At 55.3% G+C, this 22,948-nt stretch overlaps 4 protein-coding genes across 9 annotated transcripts in view; 2 read left to right on the top strand and 2 right to left on the bottom strand.

Annotated features, from left to right (window-relative positions):
- The first annotated feature begins 958 nt into the window (after positions 1-958).
- AP1G2 (adaptor related protein complex 1 subunit gamma 2) lies at positions 959-8,748 on the top strand. 3 transcript variants are annotated; one of them, XM_070241357.1, is made up of 22 exons: positions 959-1,069; positions 1,488-1,692; positions 2,119-2,243; positions 2,384-2,525; positions 2,650-2,746; positions 2,914-2,990; positions 3,109-3,204; positions 3,608-3,688; positions 3,965-4,063; positions 4,236-4,291; positions 4,457-4,570; positions 4,735-4,875; positions 4,958-5,012; positions 5,093-5,215; positions 5,894-5,983; positions 6,072-6,199; positions 6,453-6,557; positions 6,888-7,011; positions 7,095-7,230; positions 7,927-8,090; positions 8,286-8,384; positions 8,471-8,748. In XM_070241357.1, exons 2-22 carry the CDS (start codon positions 1,489-1,491, stop codon positions 8,570-8,572), a joined length of 2,358 nt encoding a protein of 785 aa, XP_070097458.1. In that variant the 5' UTR covers positions 959-1,069; position 1,488; the 3' UTR covers positions 8,573-8,748. The 3 variants fall into 3 exon arrangements, with proteins under 3 accessions (XP_070097458.1, XP_070097466.1, XP_001491924.3); XM_001491874.6 differs by lacking the exon at positions 959-1,069 and adding an exon at positions 1,261-1,348; XM_070241365.1 differs by lacking the exon at positions 4,236-4,291 and having other exon boundaries at positions 975-1,069.
- THTPA (thiamine triphosphatase) lies at positions 8,733-12,039 on the bottom strand. Its single transcript, XM_001492030.5, has 3 exons — positions 11,659-12,039; positions 10,705-11,256; positions 8,733-9,583 (listed from the first exon to the last, which is right to left on the bottom strand). Exons 2-3 carry the CDS (start codon positions 11,249-11,251, stop codon positions 9,438-9,440), a joined length of 693 nt encoding a protein of 230 aa, XP_001492080.1. The 5' UTR covers positions 11,252-11,256; positions 11,659-12,039; the 3' UTR covers positions 8,733-9,437.
- Positions 12,040-14,322: 2,283 nt separating this feature from the next.
- Positions 14,323-22,948, top strand: part of ZFHX2 (zinc finger homeobox 2) — a 28,231-nt gene continuing 19,605 nt past the window's right edge. For all 3 annotated transcript variants that reach the window (XM_023622505.2, XM_070241338.1, XM_023622485.2), the window contains exon 1: positions 14,323-14,642. The gene's annotated coding sequence lies outside the window, so the exon portion shown is untranslated. The remainder of the gene's footprint in view (positions 14,643-22,948) is intronic.
- Positions 21,590-22,948, bottom strand: part of NGDN (neuroguidin) — a 62,871-nt gene continuing 61,512 nt past the window's right edge. The window contains exon 18 of one of the 2 annotated variants that reach the window (XR_011428308.1): positions 21,590-22,934. The gene's annotated coding sequence lies outside the window, so the exon portion shown is untranslated. The remainder of the gene's footprint in view (positions 22,935-22,948) is intronic. The other variant, XR_011428306.1, reaches the window with a different exon arrangement.

Below are 22,948 nucleotides of genomic sequence, written 5' to 3'. Positions count from 1 at the left end.
CTTCGATTAAATTTCTAAGGGGCCTGAAGAAGACATTTCTACAGCAGAGGGTTAGAGGCACTTGAGCAAGGACCCCACTCCCCAACTCTGGCAGTTGTGGCAGTGGGGGTTGGGGCAGTTCTGGGGAACAGAAACAGACGATAACAGGAACTCACAGGGCAGCAGGAGCTGTGACAAGTTTAGTAGTCTCTAAGTCGGTTATGTCCCTTCCCACGTCACACTGGAATGTTGTGAAATGGGAAAACGACAGAAGGAGGGGATCAGAGGAAGCCACCCTCACACATCTTCCAGGCCGGGCAGAGGTGGGCGGCAAAGGGGGCTGAGAGGTGGGTGGAGAGCCCTGTTTGAGGTGGTGGCTGATCCCTGGTTCTAGCTTTTCCCCTGGGGGCAGGAAGCCCAAGGAAGAGGGGACTATAAGGTCCCTGGGGATCTTTCCTCCCTCCCCTGCATGAGGCAGAGGCAAGCTGCCTGCCAACCCCCTCCCTCAAGGAATGGCCTTGCCTGGGAATGCCCACCACACACATCCTCTTCTTTTTTTCTAGTCAAAGTCTGTTTACTCCTTGGCCTGCCTCTCTCCTTCCTCCCCTCTCAACCTCTACTTCTGATTTCTATTTCCTGGAATTTGGGATTGAAGTTAAACTACAACAGTGCCGCCAACACCAAGTCTTGCAGGAAAAAAATACAAAGAAATTTAACAAAAAAAAAAATATATTAATAAAAAAGTTCAAAAAAGGGGGGGGACTGTTATGTCCTTTGGGGTGCGATGGCTTCAAACCCAAGCTCTCTGAGGCTCTCCGAGTGCTGAGAATGTCCGAGGAGCCTTCTTGGGGATCCCCAGGCCTCAGAGACAGTCTCGCCGCCCCAGTGCGGATCAGAGCTGCTTCTCCTAAACTCCAAAGCCAGAGGACTGAGGTCAGAGGATTCAAAAGGCTCAGCAGGGCAGCAGAGGAGGGGCGGGTTCCCGTGATGGGGGCGGGGAGAGGGAAGGACCAGACGAAGCACCAAGCCCCGCCCGGCCCTGTACCAGGAAGCGCTGGGGGGAGAGGAACGGAGTTGAGCCAGAAGCCAGGTGAGGCTGGCGTCAGGGATGGCGTCCTGGTTCGGGGAAGCAGAGGCCGCCTGACATGTGCACGCAGGAGGAATCCCGCGGAAGAAATAGCACAGGGCCGTGGAAGGAAAAGAATGGCTAAGCAAGGGATGGGAAACCAGGTGGAGGGCTGAGGGGGAATAGGCGGGGTTCCGGCGCATGCTCACTAGCAAACGGCGCAGGGTGGGGCGGGGACGCATGCGTAATGGAGATCTCTGGCGGCGAGGAGGGGGCGGAGTTTGGAGGCCCACGTGGAGAAAGGTAAATGTGGGCTCAGTTTGAGAGCAGGTGTGGGACCCAGGCCCTCAGGATCTTGGCCCAGGGCAAGACTGGGCCGAAAGGCCAGGCACTCCTGGCTTGAGAAAGTTAAAGCCGCCCATTCCCGGGCTCTGCCCCCCAGGATGTTGGTGCCTTCGCTGAAGGTTCAAGATCTAATCGAGGAGATTCGTGGGGCCAAGACCCAGGCCCAGGAGCGAGAGGTGATCCAAAAGGAGTGCGCCCACATCCGGGCCTCCTTCCGCGATGGGGACCCTCTGCACAGGCACCGCCAGCTGGCCAAACTGCTCTACGTCCACATGTTGGGCTACCCCGCCCACTTTGGACAGGTACTGGGCAGGGACGCCTCCCTTCGGAGTTTGATGAGAGAGGCTGGTGGGGCAGCGTCTCGGAGCCCCTCACGTATCTGTGCCCCGATTTTTTTTTATTCTACAAAGTTTCTGAACCCTCCAGCGTACACCGCAGACCCTTCCCCATTACAATCCCTGTTGGTCATCAACTGGACTGAACCCTTCATGCTCTGACCAGCCTCATCCAGGGCACTTCCTCCTCTCCTCTCCCATCCTCCTCCACTCCTATTGTCTTTAAACTACCCACTAACTCTGAATCTCCTAAGCCTCTCCTCTTGTTCAAGGGAGGGGGATGGGATATGGTGCCCCTATAAGTTCATGTGGCATTAAGAAGGAAGATAGAAAGGGATGTTAGTGCCTCCGATTTCACCCCTGCCCCTTCCTGGTCTGCCCCCTTCCCTATAGATGGAGTGCCTGAAACTGATCGCCTCCCCCAGATTCACAGACAAGAGGGTGGGCTACCTGGGAGCCATGCTTCTGCTGGATGAGCGGCAGGATGCCCACCTGCTCATTACCAACAGCATCAAGAAGTGAGAGGGCTCTGGGAAGCACTTGGAATCAGGGAGATGGGAGATGGGGGAACTGGGAAATACCAGGGACTGCCTGCTGTAGGTTCTGTGAAAGACTGGATTTCCCCTTGGCTTGATGGACCGTCCTTCCCACTCTGCAGTGACCTGAGCCAGGGGACTCAGGCAGTGCAAGGCCTGGCCTTGTGCACTCTGAGCACCATGGGCTCTGCTGAGATGTGCCGAGATCTGGCCACTGAGGTGGAGAAACTGCTTTTGCAGCCCAGCCCCTATGTGCGCAAGAAGGTGAGATGGTAGGGCTCCAGGCACTTGCCCCTCCAGAAACTGTCCTGTGTTTGCCATGTGGTAGAAGTTGGGGGGATCCATCTTGGGAGCCCTCTGCCCTCTCTGAGCCCCCTGACCTCTGCAGGCTGTCCTGACTGCAGTGCACATGATCCGGAAGGTCCCTGAGCTCTCCACCATCTTCCTCCCACCCTGTGCCCAACTGCTTCATGAACGCCACCATGGTAAGGCCACAGGGCTCCCCATCCCCTGCCTCAGCTCTGTCTACAGACAAGTGAAAAATGGGACGGGAACACCAGCTCATAGGAGAAGGCTAGGACGTGCATACACATGCACACAGTAGACTCTTCTGTGCCCCTGGCCCACCATTCGCTTCCCCCACCTCACCCAGGCATCCTGCTGGGCACCATCACACTGATCATGGAGCTCTGCGAACGAAGCCCTGCAGCCCTCAAGCACTTTCGAAAGGTGGGCTGGTGAAGAGGCAGGCCCTGGTCCAAGAAGAGAGGGGCAGTGGGGTTGGAATGGGGCTGAAGGATGAGAGGATTCAGAAGGACGCCCAGGTAAGGCTGTGCCCTCCCTCTAGGTGGTGCCCCAGCTGGTGCAGATTCTCCGAACTCTGCTGACGACAGGATACTCCACAGAACACAGCATATCTGGAGTCAGTGACCCCTTCCTGCAGGTGGGCTGACCCTTCCCTGCTGCGTTCCTGGAACAGAGAGCTTTGCCAGAAGCCCATGGCCGGTGGTCACCTCCCCGAGAACACTTTGGCTCAGTCAGTGTCTTGGGAAGGAGGATGGCAGGCACAGGACTGCCCAGGTCACCTCAGGACCAGTGTGGGGAGGGAGACGCCTAGAGGTTAGAAAATCTAGCTTGGTAACAATTTAAAAAAAAGCTTGTCCCCAAATCCCCTGGTGCCACACACCTGTAATCCCCTCCCAGGGCCCAAGGGACCTGTGGAGGCGGGGCAGGGCAGGGAGTCTCTAGGGAACCAGCCAGGTCCCTCACAATGCTCTCCTTAATGGATTTCTCTCCTTAGCCCCATGACTCCTTACCTTACTCCTCAACCTTTAACCCAACTTTAGGTCCAGATACTTCGTCTGCTTCGGATTCTGGGCCGGAACCACGAGGAGAGCAGTGAGACCATGAATGACTTGCTGGCCCAGGTTGGGGGCTGGGGAGGAGGCCCTGGTTAGGTCTGTTGCTCTGTATTCCACCAGCCCAGGGCATCCCTCACATGACCACTGACCATGCAGTGGCCGTATAATCACATCTCCATTTCCATTTGGACTACACGTTCTGTCTCAATGTGGTAGCCCCTGCACAGATTGGGGCTCAGGAACTTTGTTAGATGGTTGAGGGATGACATGTTGGAGACCTCTCAAAGACCTGAATAGAGGACAGAGCCCCCTATAGATGCATTTTCTCTCCCATCCACTCAGGTGGCCACTAACACAGACACCAGCCGCAATGCGGGCAACGCAGTCCTGTTTGAGACAGTGCTCACCATCCTGGACATCCGCTCTGCAGCTGGCCTGCGGGTATAATCCCATAGCCTCTCCCCCCGTGGCCTCACCCACCAGCCCAGTCAGGCAGACAGGTCCTGTGCACTGGTTTCTCCTCCCCACCCCATCATCCTGTACCATGCAGTGCCCACTCCTGAATGAACAGGTTGCTCCTTCCCTGACAGTCCCCAACCTCCACCTCCCGTAGGTTCTAGCTGTCAACATTCTTGGCCGCTTTCTGCTCAACAGTGACAAGAACATTAGGTAATAGTCCCAGGTGTCTGGCTGGGCTGTGCCACTGAGCCCCTGGCTCTCTGCCCTCCTCCCAATGTCCCAATACACCTGCCTCTTCTCCCAATACCCAGGGCAGGATTTGTGGGGAGAGGGTTGATGGCCATGGCATGATAGGGCCTCTCCCACTCTGGCAAGGTACGTAGCCCTGACGTCATTGCTGCGGCTGGTGCAGTCTGATCACAGTGCTGTGCAGCGGCACCGGCCCACCGTGGTGGAATGTCTGCAGGAACCTGACACCTCCCTCAGCAGGTGAGCAGGACAGAGGAACGACAGGGCAGGGCAGAGGGCCCGGCACCTGGGGCCAAGACCCAGGCCAGCCCAAAGCAGCTGGAGTCAGGGGCTGAGGCAACAGGTACCTGGGAAAGGGGAAGGCCTGAGGCATGTCGGGAGATGACATGTCTTTGTCCTACCAGGCGGGCCCTGGAGCTGAGCCTGGCTCTGGTGAACAGCTCCAACGTGCGAGCCATGACGCAGGAGCTGCAGGGCTTTCTGCAGTCTTGCCCCACTGATCTGCGGGCCGACTGTGCCTCAGGCATCCTGCTGGCTGCAGAGAGGTGAGGTGACAGGTGCCCAGAAGACAGAGAGGGTGGAATCTGGGAAGGGTCAGCACCAGGACTGATGAGCCGCGTCCCCTAGGTATGCCCCAACCAAGCGGTGGCACATAGACACCATCCTGCGCGTGCTGACAACGGTGAGGCAGGGGCTGGTCTGAGAGCCGGGCGGGAGTGGCGGGGTTCACCACGCTGACCTGGCCCCTTTCACCCCCTCCAGGCAGGCGCCCACGTGCGGGATGACGCAGTGGCCAACCTGACCCAGCTGATTGGCGGGGCCCAGGAGCTACACGCCTACTCTGTGCGCCGCCTCTACTGCGCCCTGGCAGAAGACATCTCCCAGGTACCACTCCTACCACCCAGGCCCAGGGCCACCCAACCCTCCCAGCCCTGACTGGGCCACCTGCTCCCTACACCTGGTTCCCAGCTGTTCTTCCCTGGAGGTCACAACTATCTCCTTAGTGGAGGGACACTCAGAGACAGAGCCCTGGTTTTAGTTAGAACACCCGGGCTTCTGTCCTGGCTCTGGTTCCCATTTAACTTTCTTTATGCTCAGCGTACTCAGCTTTCTACCCTGCCTACCTCCGGGAGCTGTCTTGAGGATCAAATGAGATGGATGAAAGCTCTTTCTGCATGTATGAGGTTTTATTATTACCTGGAATGCTGAGTGAAGTAACACATGCCAGCCAGTGTCTATAGCCTCCTCTCCGTATTACCTCAGTAGGGTGGGCAGAAACCGCCACCCTTTCCTCGGGGGAGAAACCCTCTCACTTCACCCTCCCTGCACCCCTTGTGGTCAGGCCATGTAGTTCTGCCACTTGGCCACCAGAGGGCAGAGGAAGCCCAGGAGCCAGGACAGAGCCTGGGCACAAACTAACATAACTGCTCCTGTGCCAAGGCCCTTCCCTTTCCCTACCCTTGTAAAATCCATCATCTCTGCACCGCCTAAAGGGATATCACAGGGTCTGGAGGTGAGGAGGGGACCCAGACCCTGGTCCAGCATGTTTCTCATCCCCTGCAGCAACCGCTGGTGCAAGTGGCAGCCTGGTGCATCGGGGAATACGGGGACCTCCTGCTGGAAGGGAGCTGTGAGGAGATCGAGCCCCTTCAGGTGAAGCCTGCTTTGGGGGGACACTGAGGAGGGTCTTGGCAGGGGAGGCAGGGCTGGCCCCAGGGTCACTACCTGTGTCCTCCTGAAGGTGGAGGAAGAGGAGGTGTTGGCACTGCTGGAGAGGGTGCTGCAGTCCCATATGTCCCTGCCGGCCACCCGAGGATACGCCCTCACAGCCCTCATGAAGCTCAGCACCCGGCTCCGTGGGGACAACAAGTAAGAAGGGGCCCCGGCCCCTCCCGGAGACCCTCTTCTTGGTGCCTCCAGTGAGAGATGTCCCTATGCTGTGCCCACCAGTTTCTGAGTTTCTCTCCCGGCACACACCCCAACCCCCCAAGCCTCAGGTTCTTCCTTTTGAGCTAAGTATCGTGGGGCCTGTTCCATGGGGCCTCTCCCTTCCCCACCACCTCCTGGTGTTGAAGGGCGGGGCAGACGGCCGTTCCCACTCACACACCACCCTGTGGCCCAGCCGAATCCGCCAGGTGGTGTCCATCTACGGGAGCTGCCTGGACGTGGAGCTGCAGCAGCGTGCTGTGGAGTATGACACGCTCTTCCGGAAGTACGACCACATGAGGTGCGATGGGTACTCTACTGCAGCCCAGGACCCAGCCCCCTGCCCTCTCCCCAAAGCCCCTGCCTGGGTACAAGGGTCTCGTCCTCACCTGGGTCCTTCCTCATCTACAGTCAGAGCCTCCCACCCACAATTCACTGAAGCTAAGCTGGCTTCCAACCCTCTTTGCTCATCTGAAAACCAGCAACATTGCACCATCTTAGAAAATCATAGGGTCGCTTCCAACGCACCCTGTACCTAGGGCTCTCCGTGTTCTTACCCCTCCTCCCACATGCCTCTTATGAGAAGCCCAGGGTCCACCCAGAGGGACACACCTGCATTCCATCCTTTCAGGGCTGCCATCCTGGAAAAGATGCCTCTTGTGGAGCGAGGTGGCCCTCAGGTTGATGAGGAAGCAAAGGAAAGCAAAGAAGAAGCCCGGCTTTTGGAAGCAGCCCCTGTCCCCACAGAGCCCCAGGTGGGGAGGCCAGAGGCCCTGGGAGGACGAGGACTTGGTCAGGTCTCTATACCCAGCCCTGACCTTGCCGCCCTCTCCTCCAGGCCTCAAAGCTCTTGGATCTGTTAGATCTCCTGGATGGCCCCTCTGAGGATGCCCAGCATCCACGCCCTCTGGACCCCTCCCCAGGAGGTGCCCTGGTACACCTCCTTGACCTTCCTTGTGCTCCTCCACCAGCCGGTAAACCTCAGCCAAGGGGAGATGGGAGGTGTCTTATTAGAGAAGAGGGGTGGAAATGTGCTGTTTCTCCTTAGCCAGGACTGAGGTCCCTATGGCCTCTTCCCTGCTGTGTGCCCCCCATCACATCCCCGTCTTGGTAGGTAAATGGGTTCATTAGCTGGTGCCAGGCCCCTCCTGGACACCCTTCAAGGTCATCCCTTTGTTCTAGACTTCTTACCTGGCCTGTGGGGCCTGCTTCCTCCCCAGCCCATCTCAGACACTTTCCCACTACCAACCCACTGCCCCTCTCAGCTCCTAAGACCCCCTCACCTCAAGCCCTTGGCAATCCATGTTCCTTCTACATGGAATGTTATTTCCCAGCACATCAAATGACCAGCTCACTCTCACTCGTCAGGCCTCAGCTGAAATGTCAGGTGCCGGCCCCCACTCCATTCAGTTCACTCCTCCCAGTTCCTCGGGCATAGGTGATTAATTTCATGGCACCCATCACAGTCGGTGGCTATCTTGTTTTTCTTCTTTATTTTTTCTCTCCCCCACTGGACTGTAAGCTCCAGCAGGGACCTCGTCTTGTCCACTTTGTCACTAGCATCTCAGGCAGAGCCCTGCACCCAAATGGGTGCTCACTTCTGTCAAACGAATGGATGAACTCATTGTCTTCAGCCCCTAGGCTGAGTGGCTTCTCTCTCCCTACCCTAGCTCCCATCCCAAATCTCAAAGTGTTTGAGCGTGAAGGACTACAGCTGAGTCTGTCTTTCGTTCGACCCCCTGAAACCCCTGCTTTGCTCTTAATCACTGTCACCGCTACCAACACCTCAGGGGGTGATGTCACCCACTTCATCTGCCAAGCTGCTGTGCCCAAGGTTTGTAAAGGATTCGGAGGTGGCCTGGGCACTCCAGAAGAGGCCACTGAGTAGAGGAGGTGGGTGGGGTGGAGAATGAGGTGAGGAGGGAGCGACATGCAGGGACAAGCACTCGGGGTTACAGGAGAGCGTTTGGAACTCCTGGGTGTGAAGGGTAGCTGCCTCACTGTGTTCTGCCCAACCTCCTGTGTTCAGAGTTTCCAGCTGCAGCTACAGGCCCCCAGTGGGGACACAGTTCCAGCTCAGGGTGGCCTTCCGATGACCCAGCTCCTCAGAATCCTCAATCCTAACAAGGTGAGCTGCAGGAGCCCTGGTGGGTAAGGCCCACGCCTGGGAGAAGTCACCAGTGCTGAGTCTGGTCTCCGCTCTCCTGTTCCTAGGCGCCCCTGCGGCTAAAGCTGCGCCTCACCTACACCCACTTTGGCCAGTCAGTGCAGGAGATCTTCGAGGTGAACAACTTGCCTGTGGAGACGTGGCAGTAACTGAGCCTCCACTCACTGCCTGAAATCCTCCTGTGTCCCAAACCCGGAGGCCCCCAGCGTCGTGGAGCCTACACCCGTGGGCCGCCAGCAGGTGGTGCTCTGGTCCTGTGCTTGCCACACCTGCCCCTTCCCCCACCAATAAGGAAAGCCCAATAAAGTCTGAGGGGGGAAAGCCATATTTGAGTATATTTGAGGTAGAAAACGTATATGAATAACAGCAAGGCAAGAGCCTTCTTACACAGGAAGTATGTATCCTCCCCTGAGCCTGACGAGCTTGTTTCAACCAAGGGGGGTTTTCTTTCCACCCCTCTCCAGGTAGAGGAGCACATGTGCCCCTAAACTCCACAGGAGGCACTCTGCCCTCTGAGCCAGAGCAGGGCACCGTGGTAAAATCAACCCAGAATTTGTAGATTTCTAACAGGGATTCCCACCCACTTCCCCAACTTGCTGCTCTTCTCCACCCCCCAAGGCAGGGAAATCCCTGCTGCCTTCCTTCATCTCTAACTCAGCTGTAAGGCGGTTTAGGAGCCGCTGGCAGAATCAATGGCATCGACCAAGGGAGGGGGGGTGGCAAGGGATTTTCCTGTGCTTAACTACTGATCACAGCTAAGTGGAAATCCTATAAACACGAGCGGAAATCAATGGAGGCTGCTTAGCGGCCAGGGGAGAGGGGCGGCCCACAGATTGCATGTGACGGATGAGGGAGAGGAGGCAGCAGGAGAGCTCCAGAAGGAAGGAGAGCTGAGGGTAGGGGGATGGAACAGGCAGAGCTGGAGAGGGGAGTCACTGTGGGAAGGGAAGCGGCACAGCCCAGGAATGAGCCTGGTAGGCCCCAAGCTCTCTGCCCCATCAAGGAGGTGACACCCTAGCCCAGGCTACTGTCAGGATCTGTAGTCCCAGGTGGCTTGTCTCCGGAGCTGTTGGCTTTGAGCAGGCGCTGATAGTCCTGAGGCCGGAAGCGCTGTAGGTACACGATCAGCTTGGAAGGTGCCGACTCCTGCGCTGGCACACCTACAGGCAGACAGAGAATGAGGAGAACCAGACAGAGCCACATTGCTTTGACTCTGCTCCTGCCCACCCAGCCAGGACCTGACAGCGGTTTCCAAGGCAGCACTGAGATTCTGAACCGCGCCCATCCAGCTTCTGGAAGCCCCCAGCCCACTCCCTTCCTGGCCTGCGGAAGTGGGGCCTAAAAGGGCCATTTCAGACAGAGGGCGGCTGGGAAGCCAAGCATGAGGCTCTTTTCCAGCAAGGAGAAATGGTGGAGGCACTCAGGCGCCATGAAGACAGAGGGTGCCTCAATATCAACTCATTTCAATTATTGCTCCTGTCCCCCAATCAAGATTAAAGCCCATCTAGGCAGGCCAAAGCTCATTAGCTTGGTAATGAAGCACGTGCAGAGAAGCACGGAGAGAAACCAAGGGAGGAGAGAAGCAGCTACAGTCACGGGGTGGGATTCACGCAAAATGCTAGCCTGTCTGTGGCGTGGAGCACGATAAGCCAGTGTCATCTTGTTCGTGGCAGGGAGCATGCTGGGCATATAGCAGGGTACTCAGAGTATGTTTGCTGAGGAGGCGTGAACAGCATTCCAGGGCTGTAAGGCCCCATGGGATGCACAACACCACACTTGTATAGAGGAACTGTCTACAAGGGAGCTAAGCCTGGAAAGAAATATCTACCAATGTTTGTCCCGCTGTCTGTCACATGAATATGGTGTTCTTGCTTTCTACTCAAAGCCAACAGGACACATTAAATGAGGATCTAGGTAGTTGTAAACATGAGAGGCTGGGAGATGGGGGAAGGAAGGATGGATTGAAAGACTGAAGCAGAGAACTGACAAATGGAAATGAACAGGCCCTGGAGTGACAAAAGGTATGAAAGCTAAATGAGACAGAACAACTGGAATAGATTAGAGACACATGGAAGGATTAAGTCCAGGTTAGACAGCTACTGTGAAAGAGGGAGCTGGATTTGATAGAGCCCTAAGCAAACTGGGTCCTCTAGAAAATTGCTAACAGGACTCCTATTACAGAAATAACCCTACGGCCCTGCCCCACTAATTGGCCCAGCGGGTCCATCCAGAAGAGGAAGGTGGGAAGCAGGGACAGCACAGAAGGGCCTGTCTGCCTCACCGAGCATGCTGCTGAGGCTGTGGATCTTCTCTAGGGCAGCTGGGACTTCAGCCTCCTCGTGCACCAGGGCCTCTACCTCACCCACAGCGTAGCCAAAGTCGGCTGTATCCAGGTCCACCCGGAGCGACGGCTCTTCTTCATCAGCTCCGGACAGCACCAGCTTCCAGGCACTACGCTTAGTCACAAAACTAGCTACTTCCTGCAGCCCCAGTGGGCCCAGCACAGCAGCCACATGTCCAGCCCCCAGGATCTCAGCCCCCAGCACCTCACAGAGCCGGGCCACAACCGCAGGCTCAGCTGTGAGTTCCACATACTCAGTGTGGGGTCCTGAGACATCCGCTGCCCCAGGACACTTGAGTTCCCATCCACTACCCTCTCTCTGTCGTAGCCAGTGGTCTGCCTGCATGAGGCTCAGCTCAGGGGTGTCATAGTAGCTGTCTCGGAAGATGACCCGGTGCTCCAGGGTGCCCCCCAGCTCCTGCAGCCGTTCCTCTGTGCCAGGCCCAGGAACGAACTTCCGCTCCACCTCAATCAAGCCCTGGGCCATTCTACCTGCAATCAGTCAATCAACAAACATTTGCTGAGTTCCCAAAGGTGATCAGCCTTGCAGGGCGACAGCTCAGCAAAGACACCCTTGGAAGAACTTATGAGGCACATGCATTGTCGCAGAGCTCTCTGTTGGGGCTACAGCTCTTTCTCCCTGCCTCCTTGATGGATAGCCCCATCTGTCTCTAATGAAGGCTCTGCCACAGTGACAGGTCTCCAGTTAAATCCCTTCCACTGCTGATGATGTCCTCAATCCAAAGGGCTCCTTATAGAGCAGGCCATGTAGCAGGGTTCCTCCTTTCAATGCTCCCCCTCCACACCTTGCTACCCGGAGGCCAGTGGCTCACTGCCCGGGGTGACCCCGCCCTTCGCCGCCACAGCACGGGCCAGTGGAGCCTCGGGTCTCACCTCAAAGCCCGAGGGTCTCCCTCTCGCGGGACCTGGAGATGGGGGAAGGGAGCCCACGCCACGCCCGCGAGGAATGCCGGGAGCAGTCGCTGGCCCCGACCTCGGTCGGGCTCTCTGCGCACCCGGCCAGTCCCAGCACGAGCGGCCATATTAGGCCCGATGTGGCGGTGCCGAGGGCAGATCGGCCCCGAGAGGCCTGGTAGGTTATAGGGGGCAGCGACCTCCGCGGTAGGCCGGGAGCGAGGCCATCCGCTGTGCTCTGCTCCTCATACCCGACCCCTCCCGACTCCCGGGGTTGGCCCGGGTCTCAGGCCTCAGGCTGAGCCCGGCACCCTGGGGCCCGGGTGCATGATGGGAGATGTAGTTCCAAAGGGAGAATTTGCTTTCTCTCCCCACCTGTCGCTATGGTGACAGGAAAGCTGCGATTAGTGTCTGTGGGACTCTACCTAAAGTTGAAGGGGGTGGCGGGGACAGCCGGGTGGAAGGAGCTAAGGCCCCAGTCCCGTCTCCAGCCCCCTCACTCCGTAGAAAGGTAGGCCTGGAATACAAGCCACTCACTCAGACACTGTCCAGGAGATATTTTAATTGACTGCTATGGCCGCCCACTAAGGGCAGGCCAGTGGCAGTGAGCTGACAAAAAGGGTAACTAAGACGAGTTTAGCTACTCTGGAGTTTTAACGAGGAAAATACATCCTGGTATAAATGTCCAGGATAAGGGTGAGTGGAAACTTTTTGCGGCAGGAGGGAGTAACATTTTGGATGGAACTAAAGACATGATAGGATTTCAGCAGTTGGAAACCCAGATCGAGGCAAACAGCATGAGCAATGGCCTAGAAGCTGGAAAGCACCTGGCCAGTGTGTAAGGAGGAGATGAAGCTAGAAATACAGTTGAGGAGCAGGTTGGAAAAGGCCTTGAGTGCCAGACGGAGGAATCTGTCACTGAGGTTCCAGTGGCCCCTGAGCAGACTTCGTCTGGAGTAGGAAAAATACTCACGTTCATTTAAAATACAGGAAGACATGGGGGTGGCCATGTGGCTGCTCTGGGAGACAAAATAAGGAAGGCTCCTTCTCCTTACTCCCTCTGAGGCCTGTGGTTATCTGGAAATGTCACTTGTAAGTCTGACCCTCCGGATGAGGTAGCTTTGCTGAGGAACAATGACTCTTGTCAACTCCTGGGCCCCCTCCTATGATGGGTGAGAAGGACCAGGTTCTCAACACCTATCCTCTCCCCAGTATGTTTCTGGAAGCACGTGACCCCTGGGAAGTACTGTGGGAGGGCACTGGTTTACAGACAAGGCATCTTGAACTTGGGATTTCTTGGATACACCCCTCCCCTCAACCCCATGACGAGCACCAATAGGCAGGGAGGGGCGGGTACTCCAGCCCCTAACTCCTCTGGCCTGCTTTTCATCCATCCTTTGCTTTTTAGCTTTGTTCCCTGGGCAAAGAAAACTCATCTCTTCCCTGAGTTATAAGGTCCAGTCCAGTGGGGTGGAGGCAGCAGCTTGACAGAAAGACCAGACTCAGAAGCCAGACAGACCCAGGCTTGACTCCCAGCTTCACTTTCTAGGTGTTTGGCTTTGGGCAAACTACTCTGCCTCCCTAAACCTGTTTTGTCATTGGTAAAACGTGGACTGCTTCATAGATAGGTGTGAGGATTCAGTGACAAACTGTCACAAAATACAAATTCAACATCTTAGTTTCTTTCTCTTTCCCATGGACTCCAGAGTTCTTTGGGGTTTTGGTTTGGTTTGGTTTGGTAGGCTACAGGAGCTAATCTGGGCTCTGGAGCCAGACCATTGAGGTTTGAATCCTGGCTCTGTCACTTATTGGCTGTGTCCTTCTGCCAGTTAACTTGTTTGTGCGCTGGTTTCCGCAACTGTAAAATGGGATTAGTTGTGAGGATTAAACGTGTTAACATATATAAAACTGCTTGGAACTATCCCTGTGCACTCAAGAAATCTTAGAAATTATTATTAGAATACAGGAGAGCTTATGAGCTGATAAACTGAAGATGAGGACAAGGAGCCAGAACCTCCCCTCCCCCCACCCAGCGCTGGGGACGTGTGACCACGTGGAGGAGATAGAAGCTCTAGGAGACTTCGGAATAATTGCTGGGGAAGAGAAGCTTCTAGTACCCAGTTGGAAGGGAGGGGGACTCATAAGGCAGGAAGAAGGGAGTGAAAAAAGAGAGAGAGGCCTCGGGCAGTTCTGGGAAGCTGGGAGAAGCCAGGGCTTGCTCTAGAGCTGGTTTAAAACAAAACACGTGTAAGCTTTCTGTAGGTAGGAGGAAGAGAAGATGGGAAAGAGTTTAAAGGAGCCTTTCCTCTTCGCAGGCCCCGGCCTGGACCTGGCGCCAGACTCGCGCAGGTGGCCCGGCCCGCTGGCCCGCTGGCCGCTGGCCCCCCTGCCCTCCGGCCCAGGGTCCCGCCCACGGTCCAGCGAGGCGCACAAACACGGTGCTCGCGGGCGGGCGGACTACAACTCCCGGCATCCACCGCGGCGGGCGGGCCGCTGCACCTGCTCAGTGGGGCCGCCCCGGGCGCCTGGGTATTGATTATTCCATTGTGTGGGACGCCTCGGCTCCAGCCAGTGAATGAGGCGGAGGAGTGAGGGCGAGGAGGAGGAGGAGGAGGGCGAGGAGGAGGAGGAGGAGGAGGAGGAGGAGGAGGAGGAGGCAGGGAGCGTGCGAGTGCCCAGGGTGAATCAATGGAAACCCCCTCACGAAGCCGGGAAAACACTTCAGCCGCAGCCAAATAGCATTGATTATTTTCCTTCACTTCCCTCACCGCCGTGAATTTATTTATTTATTTTTTCCATCTCCGTCCCCGACGCCCCGGAGTGAGCGCTGGAGGGAGGGAGGAGGAGGGGAAAAAGGAATCAACACATCGGAGAAGTCCCTTCCAAGAGCCGCCCCCTCCCCTCCCCGCCTCGCGCTGCCTGGCGGCCGCGGTTCGACTCCCGTCCCTGCTTCCAGCTGAGGTGTAAGTGCATCGATTTCCGATGCTGCTGGGTTGTTTTTTTTTTTTTTTCTCCTCTCCCTCTCTCTCTTCTTCCCTTCCTTGCTCTTTGGAAGCTTGAGACCGAGGGGAGAGGAGGCGCTCGGAGACTGCCGCTGGAGGGCATGGAGAGGGACGGGAAGGGACTGGGGGAGGGGACACGGACGGACGGACAGACAGACCGAGAGCCTGAGAAGAAGGAGGGGCAGGGGTGTGGGAGGGAGAGGGCGTGCGAGCGGGGATGGGGGGGAAGAGGGAGATGCAGGGGTGGAGGGAGAGACGGAGAAGGGAAAGCTATCGAGGCTGAACCGGGAGCCAGCCCGACCGACGGAGGGAAACGAGAGCCTAGTCGGACCGCGCCGAGCTGTGCGGGGAGCGGGGGTCCTGGAGGGAAGGGGAGGCCGGGTGAGTGCGGGAGCTCGGAGCTGTCAGCCCGGAGGGGCCTGGGTCTTGGCGACCCCCTACTGGCCGCGGGATGGGGGAGGAACCGTGGCAGGCGAGCGGGCTGATGGATGGGCTAGCGCGCTGGGGCTGGGACTGGGGGTGAGGGTGGGGGTGGGGTGGGTGGGAGGAGACGTGGATACCCTTAATCTTCGATCTTGCCTGAAGTTGAGCTTTTTTTTTTTTTTTGGAAAGGTACGAGTAGGTGAGGGGAGGCCACTGCTCCATTCAAGGTGAAGTGTCTCTCCTGGCCCCCGACTCTCCATCTGCTCTGTCTGCCCCTCTCTCTGAGTAGCCCTGTCGTTTTTGAGCACTCGACCACGCGTCTCGCAGCGCCTGTAACCCCGCTGATCTCTGTCCATGTGTCCCTGCCTCTTGATTTTGCCATTCTTCACCTCATTCATTCTCCCCACCCATCCATCTTACGGTCTGTCACTGTCTCCACATGTGACTCTTCCTATCCAAGTGGTCCTCTCCCTGTGTGTCCCTGTCACTGTGTCATGCCTTGGCTGCTTGTCTAGGACTCCATGTCCTCTCCTTCAGGGTCTACATGGATATCTCTGGCTTTTCAGCTACTTTGGAGTTTGCTTGGTCATCAGTCATGATTGTGGTAGTCACTGGTTGGGGGCCTGGAAGAGTCCAGGAATGGAGCAGATGTGTCTCCCCTCCCCCCCCCCCCCCCCCCCCCAGGACTCCAGTGCCCTTTGAGCATGACCAGGACAGCCTCCTCTTCCACCTTCACCTGGGAAGTTTTGGAACTTCCTAGTACTGTGCACTGTCCTCTTTACTGTTTGCCTGTCTTCCCCATCAGGACCTCAGCTCTGGTCCCCTATGTGTCATCTGCCTCTCTAGGAGCTTCCCATCACAAACCTCTTCCTTGCTGACTGGATTTTCCTCCCTTCCCTCACTTTACCATTGTATATTTTTTCATTTCCGCATTTTGTTTCTCCCCTTTTTTTTTTCCATCCCTGTCTCCCATCATCTCCTTTGCCTGTTCTCACCTTTGTTCCCATAATCTGCCCTCTTCCTACCTTTTCTCCTTGGTCACCCTAAGTTCTGTTTATCCTTTATCCTTTCACTCGGCATTTTAACCGCAGCAGCAGAAGGTACCAGAGCAAGGGACTGGGAGAGGTGGGGAAGATGGTTTGTGAAGGCCATAAACAGGCTAAGAAATCAATTTAATGGGCTTCCAGGGGCGTATAACCCCTTCATCAGTCAGGGCCATTATGTCCGTTAACTGTCAACTTTGATTTTGTAAGGGGACATTCTCTAGGACTCTGAGCTCCACCCTGCTTGGTTGCCCCTCATCCTTCAGTTCATTCTGGATATCAGTGGCTTTTCACTCTCTAGTTCATCTTCTTCCTGGGCCCCTGCTATTATCATATTTGGATTCAGCACGATTCTTTACAAGGTAGTTTTCATTAGTGTGACAGAAGCTGTCTATCTTATGCAAGGGGCCAGGTGCATTGAGCCTAAAGAAGGGAAAGATGGATAAAGAGTCGAGAGTTTACCTTGTTTTAAGCCCATCACTGTTTTTTCCACACCTCAGGAGCTTGGAAGGGTTAGAGGAGGAGGGAGACAGGGGCAGAAGATGGAAGATTTCAGAGGTGAACAGAGTTACAGAAAGAAAGGAAGGCCAGGTGCAATAAATGCGTGGGGTAGAGAAATGCATGTCATGAGCAACGTGCAAAGGAAGGGAGGAAAATCCATGTGGAATGGGGGACAGGGGAGGAACCAGGGGTGATTAATGAAAAATTGGGAGAATGAAATGAAACATGGGTTAATAGCGATACAGAAGGAAAGAGAGAGATGATAGATTATTCCTAAAGAGGAGGTCAACAGAAAAAGCAATATGAAATGAATACAATGGTAAAGTGGGGGAAGGGAGGAATTGAAGCCTAAGATGGGGAGGAAAGTGTATGGTACAAAGCAGGTAAATGGAAGGCGCATGGAGGAGTGCTGGAGCAGATCAGAGCAGCATAGAGCTTGGAGGGGGGGAAAGAGGAGAGGACGGGTATCAAAGGAAACAAATGCCTCTGGTGTGAGAAGGACACAGCGTGAGTGATGCAAAGAGAGCGGAGAGCGCCACAGGAGGGGTGATTTGGAAAAAAGCCATCGAAGAAAGCAGAAATTCCACTGGGCGAAGCCCCAAAAGGGAGAGATGCTGAAGGAGAGGGAGAGAGTGCAGAGATATCTGGAGAAGGGAGAGGGAGAGGCTCACAAGCATTCATTCCATTGGCCAAATCACTCTCTACCCCACCAAAGGTGTTTGCACTTCATTCCCAAGCCAGGGAGACTTGAGCAAAGAGATGAAAAAGTAGAATTCCCATTTACTTCAGCTGTCAGGAACTTGAATCTTTCTAGCCCCGAGAACCAAAAACCTCAAGCCTCTGATGTCATAAATTGCTGGTGTTGCCTTGGCAACCTGACAGAGTTCCTCCCTCCATGATGTCAGAGCAGCTGGTGTTACCTTGAGACCCATAGAGGAACAATTTGCTGCTCTGCTGGGGAGCCGACACTTAGGGGGCCAGGGCCTGGGTCACATCTAGGATTCCTGGGTCTGGTAGCTTGACCTTGCCTCCCTGGAGCTGTTCTTAGCTCAGAATGAGGCCTCATTTGTGAGTGCCCGAGGATCACTAGGGCCTGCAGGAGCAAGAGGAAGGGACCTCGGGAGACAGGGAGGCACTGAGGATGGGATGGTAGGACTGAAAGGCAGGCAAAGAAGGAAGAGAACTGCAGAAGAAAGAGAATGGCAGTTAGAGAATGTGAAAGGAGAAGTGCTTTGTGAGCAGGGAGGAGAGTTATGGGAAATGTAAGATGAACCTGGCTCTGGGTTTAGGAGTGGAGACTGAAGCTGAGAAGGCAGAAGAGAGGGGATCAGAGCTGTGGGAGAGTGTAAGCTGATGCAGGGATAGAGAAAAGAGAAGGGTTCTGAAATGCCAGAGGGCACAGTGCAATTGGCTGTAGAGGAAGGGAAACAGGTACTCTGAGTTGGAGAGAGGAAGCTGTCGGGTGGGAGACCTGGGGTTAGTCACAATGGCCATATGAGCACAGGCTGCGTCCATCTAGCTTCTGATCGTTTTCCAGCACATAGCGTGGTGTCACGTAGAAGATGCTTAGTAAATATCTATTGATCAAATGTTGAGTTAATAGGGAGAGGCTAAGGAAAAGAGTTGCCCACCTTCGTCTCAGCCTAGCCCTCAGGCTGAAGTCTGCTTAAATGGGCAAGCTGGGAAATCAGAAACTGGAGCAAAGGGCTGGAGGGGGGCTAACAGCAACCATGAGATCTGAGGGAAGAGAGGAGAGGCTGGGTGGGGGCACACTTGGTGGTAGCCAGCGCTGACTCTAGGGGCTGATCTGGGGAGTCTCTGTAGAGATAATGGGAGGAAAACATGAATGAACAGTCTTAGGAGCCCAACAGGAAGATGCGGAGGAGGGTAGAGAAAGGAGGTGGTTTCCAGAAAAGGTTGAGAGTTGTTTCTAAAGACAGAATCAGCAGATCTGAATTGGAAGTAGCATCCCCACCTCACCCCATTCCCAGTCATGAAACCACAGGTGAATCAGTCATACCCATATATATACACACTGATCACAAATAAAGAGTTCACAAATCAATACCAGGCCCATCCTAAACACCCTGCCCCAATCCAGGCAATTACAAGGAAGTCAGCGTTGGCCAAGCAGGCCCAAAGGCAGAAGGAGGCACAGACCTGGATGAAGGAACCCTGTGAGGGATGGCCTTGACGTCTACTGCCTGTTGTTGACTGAGTCCAGAGGTATCTAGGAGAAGAGGGGGAAGCAAGAGATGCAGAGCTCACCACAACTCTGAGTGAAATCTGCAGAGAGAGAGAGAGAAAGGTCTAAATACACAGACGCCATAGAGGAGAAAGATGCACCCAGCATGGGTTGAGGACTCGAGGAAAGCTCTGGAAAATAGTGAGCGAGCTGGGAGCCCTAGGGGAGAGTCTGGCTGTAATAAGAAAGGCCAGGGCAGCTGGAGAAAGGGCTGGTGGGCGGGGACCTGAGGGGAGGACAGTAGCGGCTGGATGCACTGTCAGCCGCCGCCATGGACTTGGGCAGCTCATATTTTGCAGCAGGCGACAGGCTGTCGACACGGCGGTCCTTTACCTCACCGTTAGAAACTCATTTCATTGATTTTTCCATCTTTCTTCTCTGGCTTCTCAGTCATCCCCCCACTCACTTTCCCAGCGCCCCTTGCCTCTCTGGGAAAGCCCCAGGGGACCGCCTGCCCACCCTCCTCTACCCCAGGCTGGTGAGAGAGGGGTGAGAGATTTAGAGGTGCCTTCCAGCACCCTGAGGTACTCCCATTGGCTCTCAGTGTCTCCCTCATGTAGGAACTAGTCCAGAGACCAGGGCCTCTGTGTACAGTTGTTCAGAGTGCCCAATTAAGGGGTGACAGAGCTGAGATCCATCTGCTCTCCGGTCACCAAGCTGTACCACTGGCGTGCAAGCCAGGTATACCTGGAGGAAGACATCTTTTTCTAATTCCTCCTGAGACAGGTCAACAACCCTCAGAAAATTTCTTTTCAAAGTCAAGTGAGAGAACAGGAGCCACCTCTGTATTTGGGCAGGAATATGGGATTACATTAAAGCTGAGGTTCCAGCCCTTGGAATCAACAGCAGGCCCATCCGCCGGAAACAAGGGCTTGTGCAATTAGGAGGACCTAAGTAGCAAGAGCCCTGTGCAGAGAGGCTGTATGTACACAGCGTCTGGTCCTGGGAGGCATGTTGACATGAAGTCAGTGGGGCAGAATGGGTGTGGGTCAGAAATTTTTGCCTCATGTGTGGACATTTCCCTAGTGCCCCAATCACAGCCAGCTACCATCAGCCTCTCCCTCTGGGGCTGGGATTGGGCAAAAGGTCAAGAGTCAATTGCCAGTCATTTGGCTTCTCGGTGAAGGAGGGCAGAGGGTGGGACAAGAGTGTCAGATCGTGTTCCCCTGAGGAACTGATGGGGTAAACACCATCTCCATCCTTAAATTTTTCATTCCTTGTTTCGTTGGTGACTGCCCCGCACCTCAGTCTCAAGCCCAAGGCCTCTGGCTCTGCCCTTTTTCTCTGGTCTCGGGGAAGCTGTTGCTTCAGGGCCCTGTGTGTCTGAGTCTCATTCTGTTGCTTCCCTTCACTGGGGCTTGGCACCTCCATTGCAGTTGACTTCCTTTCTCTCCAGCCATTTCCACCTTCTGTCTCACTGGCCTGCAGGCCACAGATGCCTTTTCCCCCCATCTCCAGCTTCTTCAGGCTATGCACTTTCCAAAACCTAGAGCTACATCCTAGTGCTCTAGGGAAACGAGCGTGCTTGACGTTAGGAAGAGAAGACGAGGGAAGGCCAAGAAAGGAGTTCAAGATGGATGGGGCAGGGAGGTGAGGGAGAAGGGGGACAAGCGGAGGATGACAGAGAGGGAGTCGAAGGTAGAAACCACGTGACTTCCAGCGGGGAGAGAACCCGAGAGAAGGCCACAATTTAAATGAAAAGGGAAGGAGGGCGGTAGGCTGCGAGGACCAAGAGAGAAATGGAGGAGCCCCGGGCGCCTGCCCCCCTGCCGGGAAAGGGAGGCGGTGAGGAGGAGGCAGGAGAGTGACCGCGGGGAGGCTTAAAGCGGCCCCGGCAGGCCGCCGCTGAGCCGCCCTGTCAGTCCTGAGTTCAAGCCGTGCTGGCTTTGACCCTTGTGGGAGGAACTGAAGTGGCAAATTAACGACGATAATGAAGTCACTGCTCCTTGTTTGTCTTTGCTGGTTTCCCCTTGAGATTTGTCCTTTGGCCAGACGGGACAACGTGGGGGAGGGGAGGGACAGCCGCAGTGAAGGGCGGGGGAGGGGCGCGGGGCAGAGACGGGGAAGTGAGGATGTGCAGGACAGACAGACCTGAGGGCGGAAGGGGGAGGCAGAGTGGAAGGAAGGGGAGCCCGGGAAGGCAGGAGAGGAGCGAGGAGGGACACGCGGGGAGAGAGCGGAGCGGAAAGACGGGAAGGGAAAAGAACAATGGGGACAGGAGAGGGAAGCCTGGAAGGAGGAGCAGAAGACCAGGAGGGAGAAGGAGACGGAATGGGGAAATGGCGAGCCGGAGGGGAAGAACGGAGCCGCGGCTGCGAGAGCTGCAGCTGGTGGGCCGTGGGCGGGGCCTCATCTCCGTCTCTAATGGCTGTGAAATGAGGTTAGCTCCATTAGAGGCGGCGAGAGTGTAACGAGATCACACTCATTAGGGCTGGGCCATCCCAGTAATTACCACCACCCCAAACACGCCCGCGCCCGCCGGGCCGCCCAGCACAGACGGGCACGCGGCATCACACCCACCCGGGACGCCTGCCGACGAACGGGCAGCCCAGGGCCCACGCGGGGATAACCAGGGCCTGGGGCGGCCAAGCACCTTCACTAACCGCGGAGAGGTGTGGGGACAGGGCTGCACCCAGGCAGGCCCTCAGCCACACGCAGTAAACATACACCCCAAGTCAGGAAATAAGGCACGTGGATGAATAATTATCTTTTGCATTTATTGATCACATACAAAGTGCAGGTCTCCATCATCTCAATGGACACAGCTCCATGAGGAACTATTCTGCATTCTATATATACATATGAAGAAACTGAGGCTTTAAGCAACCCACCCGAGGTCATCTACATAATAAGGAACAGAACTGGAATTTGATTCCAGGTCTGTCTGACTCTATAGGGTGTTTTAAAAAAAAAAAAAAAACCCCACTTGTCTGATGAAGTTCATATGTGTAGACTTTCCATTTTAAGAGACATTATGAAAAATGAGTACACATATCAGTCAAATAACTCAACCGTGGATATCTATCTCCACCCCCCCACCCCCACCCCGTCCCACCCCACACCACCCCACCCCGCAACACACACAAAAACAATGGCCAGGGCCCCTGCATAGTCTGCAGTGTGAATGGCGCCCCCTGGAGTTGCACAAAGCAGTGGTCCTGTTCTGGCCCATGTTATACTAAGAAACTAACTGGGAGACAGCCATCTCACACCTTCACGCTCAAAGAAGAGCACAACAGCACATATGCTCAAGGCCACACAACGAGCAGAGTAACACACTCAAACTCAAAGACCTCATTCTAAATGCATACCAGTCAGAGTTTAGAAGCTCTCAAATTAACCCAAGAGAAGAGCTCTGGGGTCAGGCTACCTGAGTCCAGTCTCCACTCTACTTCTTTTCAAATGTGAGACCATAAAAATCACTTAACCCATGTAAGTCTGTTTCCACGTTTGTAAAATGGGACTGCATAGCTGTATCTACTTCATCAGGTTGTATTGGAGGATTAAATGATGTGATGCTTGCAGAGGGCTCAGCAGTGCCTAGCACGTGGGAAACATTCAAAGATGTTATTTTTATTATTATTAGTTGTTGCTGTATTGGTATCTAAATGGAGTCACTACTATCACAAGGGTTCATGGTGAATCAAAGAACCAGAAGGATTATTTATATACACAGTCCCTTACAGTGGTGTCCTTCCAAATAATTCTAGAAGAATTGCATGTTATTCCTTTCGAGTTCAGGGAGATCAAAGGTCTTCTCCAGAGGTCCCCCTCGCATGCCAGGATCAGACAGGAGCCTGAATCTGAAGTCAAGGGCACAACTCCCTGTCCCTTCAAGTTCTCACAGCAGGGTTCAGAGCTGGCCTCGTGTGGTTGTCTAAGCCTGAGTCTCTCTGTGCACTATGAGACCACACAGCTCCACACTGCCATCCTGACACTTGTGGCCTCACTGAGGGAGATACACGGGCAAGAGGCTCCTTTCCCCTTGGGGTCACCTGCCCCTCCAGCAGCAGTCACCCGGCAGCACACCTCAAGAAAGCCCTGCAAATGTGGGT

This window comes from Equus caballus, chromosome 1 (genome assembly GCF_041296265.1).
Source record: "Equus caballus isolate H_3958 breed thoroughbred chromosome 1, TB-T2T, whole genome shotgun sequence".
Classification (NCBI taxonomy): domain Eukaryota; kingdom Metazoa; phylum Chordata; class Mammalia; order Perissodactyla; family Equidae; genus Equus; species Equus caballus.
Note: the sequence above shows the minus strand (reverse complement) of the source record. Positions and strands in the feature narration are given on the sequence as shown.